This window comes from Denticeps clupeoides, chromosome 2, assembly GCF_900700375.1.
Source record: "Denticeps clupeoides chromosome 2, fDenClu1.1, whole genome shotgun sequence".
NCBI classification, from domain to species: domain Eukaryota; kingdom Metazoa; phylum Chordata; class Actinopteri; order Clupeiformes; family Denticipitidae; genus Denticeps; species Denticeps clupeoides.
In genome coordinates, this window is record NC_041708.1 from 17853915 (window position 1) to 17866296 (window position 12382).

General features: G+C 43.6%; 1 protein-coding gene across 1 annotated transcript in view; it reads right to left on the reverse strand.

The window, feature by feature from the left end:
* The window catches only part of LOC114768840 (uncharacterized), a 46140-nt gene that overhangs the window by 21618 nt on the left and 12140 nt on the right, over positions 1-12382 (reverse strand). Inside the window, exons 12-15 of the mRNA XM_028961210.1 lie at positions 10741-11042; positions 10253-10410; positions 8524-8754; positions 8112-8447 (exon numbers count right to left, since the gene is read on the reverse strand). Coding sequence (XP_028817043.1) covers positions 8112-8447; positions 8524-8754; positions 10253-10410; positions 10741-11042 — 1027 coding nt within the window. The remainder of the gene's footprint in view (positions 1-8111; positions 8448-8523; positions 8755-10252; positions 10411-10740; positions 11043-12382) is intronic.

Genomic DNA, 12382 nt, shown 5'->3' on the forward strand with positions numbered 1-12382 from the left:
GCTCTGTTTTTGAATGGGAGGAATTAATGAGAACTTATCTTGGTAAAAAGAACCTATCTAACTCTGAGATGGTCGGGGAGGTGGTCGATAGACTGCTGGGTCGGGCCAGAGAAATTACCAGGGTGTGGATGCGTAATAATACACAGATAACAGATGTTACATCAATTTTTAACATTCTGAGACACCATTTTGCAGATTCCGTTAGCTCAGGCCTACCTCTGGCGGATTTCTATGCGACCAGGCCACGCCCTAACGAGGGTTCGCTGGACTATTGGATCCGATTAAATCAAGCTGCAGAGGTAGCAGAACAGACCCTCAGAAGTGAAGGGAGGTCCATGGAGAATCAGAGTATGGAATTAGCAGTCATGTTTGTTCAAAATTGTCCAGACCGTGAGCTGGCTCTGGTTTTCAAAAGCAAACACCTTCGTTCGTGGACTGCTGGTGAGGTACAAGAGCGCTTGGATGAATTTTTAAGGGAGCGTAAAGCTAAAGGAGGTCGCCTGGGGCAGCATGCAGGATTTGTAGATGGAGGGTTGGCCCATGGTGGAAGTGGTGATGTGACGTCAGAATATATTACGTCTCATGGAGATGGGAAACAAAAACAGACTGTTGATTCTATGCTCAATAGAGTTTTGGGCATGCTAGAGAAAACTCTGGTAACTCATCCTCAATCCGTGCGTGTGGCACCCCCTGAATTTTCACCCAAACGGCCTGGTAAATGCAGGGTCTGTGACAGCTCTGAGCACACAACGAACATTCACTGTAGAATGCATAAGCTCTGTTTCAGAGCTCAGTTGGGACTTGGCCAAATACAGTAGTAACTGTAATTCTGTGCTACGCAGATCAAAATCTGGTCACACACAGGACGGGCCGTATATGGGAAACTGAAATGCCTCGAGTTGAAGGAGGGCAATGAGGGGCTAATTGATTCATTCTCCACTGATGATATTGAGTCTGTTTATTCACATTGTTGTACTATGGCGCCAGCGGGTAAGGCAGTGGTGTTTCAGAATTCTTTAAAAGCAGGTCAGAGCGAGGGCCTGTTTTACACCTCGGTACGAGTGCAGGGTAAAGTTGAACTGCAGGGGATGCTCGATAGTGGATCTATGGCTACTACCCTGTGTGCAGATGTCCTTGCTCAGCTACAGGAGGAAGGTGTGTTCAGTGATCACCAGTTAATCCCGTCAGATGTGCTACTGGTGGGGTGTGGGGGTAAGCAGACTAACCCAGTGGGTGAATGTACACTAAAACTCAAATTGTTTTGGAATTAATTTTGAGGTTCCTGTATTAGTGGTAGAAGGTCAAGTAGATCAATTGGTTATTGGTACTAACGTTTTGAAACCATTGATCAGACAGTTGAAATTTAATGACCGTTATTGGAGTGTCTTAAACAAACCGGATGGAATGTGTCAAAATGAACATGGTGATTTTCTGCGGATGTTATCCAATCTGGAGAGATGGAGGGGGGAAAGCATTCCAAATAAAGTGGGTACAGTTAAGTTAAAGAGGGCTGTCACACTTGAACCCTTAAGTGAACATCTGGTCTGGGCACGATTGCCACCTGGAACACAACTCTCTGCAGGTAGTACTGTTGTAGTGGAGCCGTGTAAGTCCCGATGTGTGCATCGTAACGTACTGGTGAGTAGAGTTGTTTCACCTCTTTGGGGAGACGGATGGCTCCCAGTAAAACTGATAAACCCTACTCCCTCTGAAATCACACTCCGCTGGAATGCAAAAATCGCCAATGTGTTTCCATGTATCGCATTGGAAGATTTTGATGTACTGAAGGAGCAGGAAATTTCGCAGAATGTTGGAACACTGACTGCTGACAGGAAAAATCATTGTCTGACAACAACAAGCACTGGAAGTGTGGTTGGAACGTCTATGGAGAGTAGATTGGAGAATTTGGGTCTGCAGGACATAGATGTTGCTAACTGTGAAGTGACTCCTTTTTGGAGAGAGAAACTTCTGGAGCTCATTGAGAAATATGAAAGTGTGTTTTCCAGACATAGGTTGGATTGTGGGGAGGCAAGTGGTTTTTGTCACAGGATACGTCTCACTGATGACAGACCCTTCCGACTTCCCTATCGGAGGATTTCACCAGCACATTATCAGAAGTTGAGAGAAACATTGGATGACATGGAAGAGAAGGAGATAATACGCAAGTCGAGCAGTGAGTATGCGTCACCTTTAGTGTTGGTGTGGAAAAAGATTGGTGACCTACGCATCTGTACTGATTTCAGATGGCTGAATGCTCGCACAGTGAAGGACGCCCATCCATTGCCTCACCTGGCAGATGTCCTCGCTGCACTTGGCGGCAATGCGTATTTTAGTACCATGGATTTGATGTCGGGCTACTATAATATTCCCTTACATGAGGAGGACAAAAAGTTCACTGCTTTTTTGTCCCCTTTGGGTCTGCATGAGTACAATCGTCTCCACAGGGATTGTGTAATAGTCCAGCAACTTTTATGCGAATGATGTTAACAGTGTTTGGTGACAAAAATTTTATGAGTCTTCTCTGTTATTTGGATGACTTGTTGGTTTTTGGGAAGACTGCAGAGGAGAGTTTGCAGAGGTTGGAAATGGTGTTCCAACGTCTCAAGCAGCACAACCTGAAACTTTCCCCATCCAAGTGTCAGTTTTTGAGACAGTCAGTGAAGTTTTTGGGCCACATCATCAGTGTGGAGGGTGTGGCTACCGATCCAGCAAAGGTAGAGGCCATTTTGAATGTGAGTGAGCAGGATTTGATGGAGTCAGATGGTGTCACACCTTCAGCAATTAAAATAAGATCTTTTCTTGGCATGGTAGTATATTACCAACATTTCATAGAGCATTGTTCCACCATTGCGAGACCACTGTTTGCTGACCGCCGGTCCGAAGAAACCTCGCCGAGGTAAGGGTGTGAAGAGGACCGCTAACACTCGTAGGTTGACTCCGGCAGATTGGACTAGTGAGTGTAGAGAGGCCTTAGGGTTGTTGAAGGAGGCACTAGTTGGTCAAGCTCTATTGGCTCATCCAGACTTCACAAAACCATTCCTGCTCTCGGTGGATGCGTCTACTAGTGGTTTGGGAGCTGTGCTTTCTCAGTTGCAGGATGGTTGTACTACGGCTAGACCAATTGCGTTTGCCAGTAAGTCGCTTAATCATGCCCAGTCCAAGTACCCAGCACATCGACTAGAATTTTTAGCAATGAAATGGGCTATCCATGATAAGTTCAGTCATTGGTTACGGGGTCACCAATTCACTGTGTGGACTGATAATAATCCGTTGAAGTACATCCTCACAAAGCCGAAATTAGATGCATGTGATGCATGGTGGCTGATGCGTTGAGCAGGGAGCCATTTACCACATCTCGAGCCATCAGCAAGCTTACTCGCCTTCCGTATGATAAGTTACTGCAGGAAGCGAAGTCAGTAAAGGTACATGACATAAAGGACATGTTTCGGTTGACGTGTGAGCCACCGGAGGAACGGGGTGAGGGTTCATCGCTGGGGGAGGTGTCGCGAAATGACGTACAAGCTGTGCTACAGTCACATTGTCAGTGGGAGCGGGGTGCTTTAACTAGGGCAGTTTCTCATGTGCAACATCTGAGTAGCCTGGTACCTATAGGTAGTAGCCCACTTCCTGTCCTCTCACATGAAGAGCTGCTTGAGAAGCAGATGCAGGATCCAGTCATTGCCTGTGTCCATTACTTTGTTAGTCGGAACAGACGTCCTTCTAGACGGGAAAGAGCTCATGAGTCTAGGGAAGTTTTGAGAACTTTGAGGCAGTGGGGTATGTTTGAAGTAAAACTGGGCATACTGTATAGAGTTTCAAAGCATGGGCAGACCAAACGGAAGATTTTTCAGTATGTCGTACCTTCGTCGCTGAGAAATTCTGTGTGGAAGGGGGTACATGATGAAGCGGGGCACCAGGGACAACACCGTACACTGTGGCTATTAGGGGTGGGGGAAAAAATCGATACAGCATAGTATCGCGATATTTTGCATGGTGATATTGTATCGATACAGGGACACCAAATATCGATATTTTGTACACAAATTTAAATAAACAAATCAAACTGTTAGTACAATGATTAAAGCAATAAATTTTTTACTCCACCAGGTGGTGCTGTTGGGCGTTTTCTTTAGTGAGGTCAGCAAAGGTGAGAGTCAGCGTGTGGGATGAATTCGGTAAAACAAAAATGGAGGCAGAGAAAGAGATTAGGAAAGCGCCGTCCGTGTTTAAGTCAAACGTCTGGATGTATTTTGGATTTTTTGACAAGGATGGGACAAAAAAGATGGATATGACACACACGATTTGCAAGGAGTGTCGTATGAAAGTAAAGTATTCTGGAAATACTACGAACATGAGGGCTCATCTCTCCCGCCACCATCCTGAGATATTGTTAGCTGAGGACGGCAAAGCTAAACCAGCTCCACTGAAAAATCAACCAACGCTGGACACACTTAGCTTAACAAAACTACCTCCCAATTCAGAGCGAGCTAAGAGAATAACACAATCCATAACGTACTTCATTTGCAAAGACCTGCGTCCATACAACGTTGTGGAAAACGAAGGCTTCTCTTACATGCTTAAAACGCTGGAACCCAGGTATCAACAAACAGGTCATTTTGCTTATCTTAATTTAAGAGAACAGGTTTAATTTTATTGTCGTTTAACATTTTTATTTAGTTAATGCAAATCTACATTTTTAGTTTATTTTCATTTAACAGAGATTTACTTTAAAATTATTAAGCTGCTGAAGTTGCTGCATAACTTTTTGCAATTTATACTGTTCAAAGTACCTGTAATTCTATGTCAGTAACAGTTTGTCAGCAATAAAAATGATGAAAGTGAATGACTAAAGACTATTTTGTAAGATTAAATGTATTTTGACAAAGTTTACCTTTATGGACATAATTTGCAGTTGGAAAAAAACGTGATTATCACAATATATCGTATCGCAATACTTAGCATATCGCAGAATGTTTAAAATCGCAATAATATTGTATCGTGAGTTAAATATCGTGATAATATCGTATCGTGGGGTCTCTGGTGATTCCCACCTCTAGTGGCTATGCAGGCAGAGGTTTTACTGGAGTTCTATGGAGAAGGATGTGCGTGAGTATGTTACCCGCTGCAAACGATGTCTCTTGGGTAAAGCTCCTGACCCAGATGCAAGGGCCCCACTTGTTTCTGTTGTGACTACGGCACCCGTGGAACTGGTGTGCATAGATTTTTGGACAGCGGAGGGTGCACACAATAATTCAGTTGATGTTTTGGTGGTAACAGACCACTTCACGAAGCTGGCTTGTGCATTTCCCTGCCCGAATCAATCTGCAAAGACAGTATCGCGAGTATTTTGGAACAATTTCTTTTGCATATACGGTTTTCCAAATCGTATCCATTCAGATCAAGGTGCGAATTTTGAAAGTTCCTTGATTGCAGAATTATTGCAATTGTCCGGTGTTTGTAAGTCGCACACCACACCGTATCACCCAATGGGGAATGGACAAGCAGAACGATTTAATCGTACTTTGGGTGACATGATTCGTGCACTGGAACCAAAGTCGAAGGCTAAGTGGCCGCAATTGCTTAATACTCTGACATTTGTCTACAATTGCACAGCTCACGAAACAACGGGATATCCACCTTTCTTTTTGATGTTAGGTCGTACACCGAGGTTACCTGTGGATGTCATGTTTGGAAGTGTGTTTTTGGATGACGAGACTGTGGATGTGGATAAATATGTCCAGACTCTTGGAAGAGACTTAAGGGAAGCAATGTTACTCGCGCAGGCACACGCAGTGAAGCAACAAGCTAAACAGGCTGAAAGGTATAATGATGTAAAGGTCATACGTTGGAGGTAGGAGATCGGGTCCTTCTGGCGAACAAGGGTGAGCGGGGTAAAAGAAAGCTGGCTGATCGCTGGGGGAGAATGGTGTACGTGGTACTGAAAAAGAATGATGCTCTGAACACTTACCTGATCCACAATCCCAGCACAGACAGATCTAAGACTGCATTGGAATCTGTTGATGCTTGTTAACTTCTTGCCTTTACCATCTTGGGGGGACCATGAATCTGTGGGTGATACTGGGTGTGTCAGTTCAGATCATGACAGTTTTACTGGGACTGCTATGTCTGATAGTGAGGAAAGAACTGTCAAGTGGGTTGCTAATCTTGATGGATCTTCTGGAAGACTATCTGAGCAAGATGAATTATCTGTGTGTATAGACAACAGTACATCTTCGTTGGAGACTGAGCAAGAAGATGCGGTTGCACATCTGGTTGATAATTGTCAGTTATCTGGGGATGTTGATGCAGCATCAAGTGTTCTGCAGTTGTCCAAGAAGTCATCTCAAGATGTTGTTGCACCTTCATGTTCTTCTGTGGCAGTGGGTGGAAAATTAACTACCAGATTAGGTAGAATTGTTAGACCAGTAAATAGGCTGAATCAAACTATGTCTTCACAAGGAATTAGGAAATTACTGCACTCACATTAGTTTTTTTTTTGTGTTCAAATTGGTTGCTTGGGAAACATGTATTTGTGGGGTGCTTAAGACATACTGGAGATGTGAGCAGTCCTCATATGTTGTGAGATAGGAGGTATCAGTCTTGTGTGTAACTGTGTGTTGGGCATAGTTACCTGTAGGTAATTTGGGGGGTGGCCTCCCTTGGGTTACCTTAATCCTTTATGGGATAGCATATTAGCTGGAGAATCACTTGTGATTGTAAATCAAGACTGTGTTTTAGGGTTTTGGAGTGTTTAGAGGATTTCATTTCTCTGTTCTCTGTTTTTTTTTCTGTTTTTTTTTTTGTTGTGTTTCTGTTATTTGTATCATTGTTTTGTGAGAGGGTTATTTTGGGGAGTTTTGTTAATCTAATGTAATCCAGTGGGGGAGGATGTGCCGGAGTTAAATGGTTACACTAGATTTATAAATGTATTTCTTCTTTTCTTGTGTCTTTTATTTTCTAAAGACTTTTATTTTGTTTACCTGTATTCTGATGTGGGTAAGGGAATTATAATGATAATCCGGGTGTTTGTTCAATTGTAGAATGTGTGTGTGCAGCCTGAATGTAAACGTTGCAAGGCGCGCTGGGATCGGGCAGCGCTGGTATATCGGATTTAAAATGCTGAAGTTAGTTTGCCCTGTAATTCCTCCCTGTTTACGGAGGTTGTAGGTAGGAATGGCGGTGGGAAGCTCGCCTGTTTCGGTCAGTGCGGGTGCTTGATGAATAAGCAGCTACTGTCGCTGCATTAGGTCTTCCACGGTGAAACATAAAATAAATCTCTATGCTGGTAGAATTGTTAGCAGTGTTACTGCAAGCATTAGCCAGAGCGTTTATTATGTCGTCGCTGCTTAAAACTGCTGCCACTGGGTTTGGTGCAGAATCACTCATGTGAGGAACAATTCACCTGTTTAACGAACTAACATTCTCAAAATGGCGCCAACGGCTTGGTGACGTCAGATTTCATTCCATATATTCAGAATTTCATTCCATATATTCAGACTTTCATTCCATATATTCGGGTTTCATTCCATATATTCAGACTTTCATTCCATATATTCGGGTTTCATTCCATATATTCAGACTTCATTCCATATATTTGGACTTTCATTCCATATATTCACTTCCCTGTCAATATATATATTATTTATTTCCTGTTTGGCTTGCCATTTTTTATATATATATATATATATATGGGCCGTTATCGGGGCTAACAAGTGCTAAACACCACTGGGAACTAATTCAAGACTGTTGGAAAACCATTTCAGGTGACTACCTCTTGAAGCTCATCGAGAGAATGCCAAGAGCAGTAATCAGAGCAAAGGGTGGCTATTTTGAAGAAACTAGAATATAAAACATGTTTTCAGTTATTTCACCTTTTTTGTTAAGTACATAACTCCACATGTGTTCATTCATAGATTTGATGCCTTCAGTGAGAATCTACCAATGTAAATGGTCATGAAAATAAAGAAAACACATTGAATGAGAAGGTGTGTCCAACCTTTTGGCCTGTACTGTATATAGTTTGCTTTACTCATTAGGAAATGTGATTTTCCTTCTTGTTATAAAATAAAAATTTAAACAGTATAAAGATGAATCTTTAAATCTATCCTCACCTGTGATAGGGTCCAGACTGATCCCAGTGATGAGTGCCAGATTTCCAGTGCGGGGGTCCAGCATAGGGGAGCCAATCTGAATGGGCTGGTAAAGGCGTGTGATTGGGCATATGTACACGCCGCCCAGAGGGTACACCAGTCTAGTTTGGGGGTGGATGGTCACTGCCATGATGGGTACTAGAACACCTGTGTCCTGGTCACACATAGCCCCGCCCAGCTGCAGCTTCTGTCCCGGCCGCAGCCCTTTGAGGCGAAATGCATAACGGTGGTCTGTATGCTGGCTCGGAGGGTATGGAATAAATGGCAGTAATGGTAATTCCCATTTTCCAGCATCTCCTGCATACAACAACATAATAATCATTACATTGCTAGGAGCAGATGTACAACTTTTTTTATTTTTATTTCTCTTTACCCCAGCATGAGTCAGATGTGAAGACCAGAGTGGAGCTGGACGGATCAAAGGCCACATTCCCAGCCATAGGCAGCAGCCGACCTGTCTGTGGGTGCAAGAAGAAATCAGAAGGCACCGGCATGCTGGAACTGGAATTGGCCAGATGCATATGAACACCAGGGTTGGGCAAGATTAGACCAGTGCAGGGGTCCATATGTACAGCATCATTTGCCCGAATGGTGCCATCAGCCGCTGGGTAGAAAGACGAAGAATTGTTACACAATAAAAAGTTGTGTTCAGAAGCTCTCACTCAAGCTCTCAACTGGGGTCCCCAGGGATCAGTACTTGGCCCTCTCCTGTTCTCCCTTAACACCAAATTTCTTGGTGATGTGTGATGGTTATCCTATTGCCATGAAGATGACACCAATCTTTTTTCTTTTCCACCATCAAATGTTAACGTGTCCACCAAAATCTCTGCTCGCCTGTCTGACATCTCATCCTGGATGGCAGCACATCATTTGTGTCACACCTAAGGACTTACGGGGGAAGGAAGCGCAGAGGTCTGACATTCTGGGAAGGGTTTTTATTATTAAATAAACAATAAACACAAATAAAGACTGGCGCGGTGGCCGAAAACAATTTAACTTCTTGCCTTTACCATCTTGGGGGGACCATGAATCTGTGGGTGATACTGGGTGTGTCAGTTCAGATCATGACAGTTTTACTGGGACTGCTATGTCTGATAGTGAGGAAAGAACTGTCAAGTGGGTTGCTAATCTTTTTTTAGAACGAAAGAACGAAAACAAACCCGCAGGCGTGTGGCGATTGCCAGAACTCAAAACACACACATTAACATACGTGCACTAAGGTCCACTAAAATGCCGTCCCTTCCGAAGGGGCGGAAATGTCTGGCCTTTATGCGCCGTCAGGATTGGCCACCGTTGTTGAGCACAGCTGCAGTCAATCCTGACAATTTGCAACTATACACCAGCCAAACTGAACTTCTATTCTTCTCTGCTCCACGGAACCAGAACGTGAGCACGTGTAGGTGGGACGCAAGGAGGCAGGTAAGTTCCCTCTGACTTAATTGTGTTGCAGTAACATTAAGTACGGAAGGAGTTCAGGAGGAACGGTCTTACTTTTAGGTGAAGGAGTGGAGCCGAGTCTCGTTGAAGTGTGTCAATCAATGACTGAGTGGCTGGCAGTGGCCATCTTGCCAATTTATAGGAGTCACGTTACCTTGTTTCCGTGTTGCTCCCAGTCACATGGATGGAATCATGTGACACATTATATACTAGCATGCTAACATAAAAAATGCTAACAGGGCATGGCCATAATGAGTCACATTAAATTGTGATGTATGGGACATGTTCATAAATTTGTTTTAAAATATTAATACTATCATGCTGACATAAAAAAACGTTAACATGGTTGCGCCACAATGAGTCACATTTGGTGACGTGTGGAACATGATAAAAAATTGTGCATGTTAACATGCTAGCGTGCCAAAGTCAAAAGTGTTAATGGCAATTAAGTTAACAGGGCATAGCCACAATGTATCACGTGAAATTGGTGATGTTTGGGAATTGTTAAAAAAATTGAATATATTGATGCTTGCAAAAAAAATGCTAACGGGGCATGGCCACGATGTGTCATGTTAAATTTGGTGACATTTGAAATGGGGTGGGGCCACAATGCATTGTGGTAAATTCGATAGCAGTGGGGAAATGTAATTTATGTTAAAACTCACAGATGATGTCATCTTTGCTGAGGGCAGTGCCTGTTTTAGGGCATAAGAGTCGTGCTCCTGTTGCCTCTTTAAGCACGGCCCAGGCACCCTGACGATGGCACTCGGATGTCACCAGTTCTGTCATCTCATGTGCCAGGCCTGCCACCGTCTGGAGTAAACTGGTCATGGAGCAGCCAGCAGCCACATAGCAGCAAGAAAATGTGGTACAAATAACCCAAGATTCAAGTTGACATAATAAACTCTCTTCAGTATTCAAATTGTACTCAGATTGCCAGATCCAGCTATAGAGAAAATATGTGCATTTTGTTTGAAAAACGTAAGAAGGGAACTAGTAGGACATGAAATGTAGGGTCTGGAAGCAGATGTAGTAAATAATAAATAAATGATAATAATAGCAGTAAATTCTGTAATAATGACAAATTTTAGGTTTTTGATTATTGATAAATAATTAATTGTTTTACTGAATTATCTGAGGAGAAAGAACATACTGCTCTCTTTGTCCATCCCAGAGTGGGGCAAGGCTGTCAGTAACCTGACCCAGCAGCCTCAAACCCTCTCTCATCCATGAGTGTACGGTTTGGTGGGTATACCGCTGGATCCTCAGCTCTGCCCTTAGTGCCTGAAGCTGTGCATCTGTCAGCTGACTCAGCTGCACCCCCAGACCCTGTCGACGCTCTGCCTCACGCTCCACCCCCATGCGCAGATGCTCCACCCCTTCACTTGCTCCGCCTATCCCAGTTGGCTGTAGTCCCTGAACTTTACAGACCACTTCTTGATATAGTTCCTTCACCTGCCAACAGACATGTAAAACCTTCAGCTAACACGAATAAATTTGACATGCACACACAAAAACATGAAACACACATCATAAACAATCTTAGTTATGCCAAGGTACCTACTCACAGGACAACATGGGTGCCACTCTTTCAGTGTGGGTCATTATATGTGCAGCACAGCTTTGTCATGCATTGTCAGTGTAAACTGTGAATGTCCATTTACTCCCTGTTGTAAGGTCTATGTTATGTTGTAACATGATGAAGTGTGGGTGGATGTAACAATCTAGTGGAGAATCTGTATAGTTTGTTTAAAATATGTAAGAGGTAATTTCTGCTTCTGTTCTGTTGAAGTTCATATGTGAGCCTGTTCTGTGAAGGAAGCTGTACCTAAGTTTGCAGAGATAAAAGGATTTGTTTTAAGCTAAATTAAGCATGGTTTATTTAATGTCATGCAAGTGGTGGTGGGCCTTTTTTACTTTGGGAGTGGGGTATTCATTTATGCATGTTTGGTCGCTTGACTGTGGTGCATGTAGGGACATGTGCTGTTTAGGACTGAAAGAAGATGTGATTGAATTACTAGAAGTCAGAAGTAGTGGCACATCTGGGAGTGAGTGGTGAGAAGCCAGGAGATTGGCTTTGTCGCAGGTTGGCAGGCAGCTTGTTAAACAGGATCTTGTAATTCTGTAGAACCAGACATAAAAGCAGGAGGATGGAGAGGGGAGGCGATGAACAGTTTGAGTTGGCTGACGTGAATGACCGGATGGATTCAGAGAGATAGTGGAAGTTGAAGATGGTAAGATGGGTTGATCCGTTTGAGGATATGGAAAGGGGCAGATGTACCAAGAAGACAATGAAGGAATTGGCTGTTGCCACCGATGTGGAGGGCTGCATGGTTCCATTTTGCAGGCCCTCAGAAATTACCCTGGCTTGGTGCTCAGCCCCCGTGAGGGAGTACAGGTGTCCACACGGGGGCACCGCGCCCAAGCAGGAATTCACTGGTCAAACCTTTGTACCACCACTGGTTGGTCTGCTGAGGCAACCCCTGGCGGGAGAAGCCAGAAGGAGTCAACAAGACTCAGTGAACATCTATGGTTCCTCTGGGGAGATTATCCAGAGCACCAAGTTCCTTTGGGGTTCGTAACATGTAACCTCAACAGCAGTTCTATCACCAAGAAAGCCACACAGCATGCATAAATCCTGTGGAGACTGAGAAGATGGGACCCCCTTTCAAGCATCCAGATTTAGACCCTACAATAAATGCTTTAGGAGGATGGTGGAAGATTCAATCAGGTGTAAGTTATTCTTTACTTCAGTTTGCTTTCAGCAAATAACATTCTAAATAACATTCACTTTG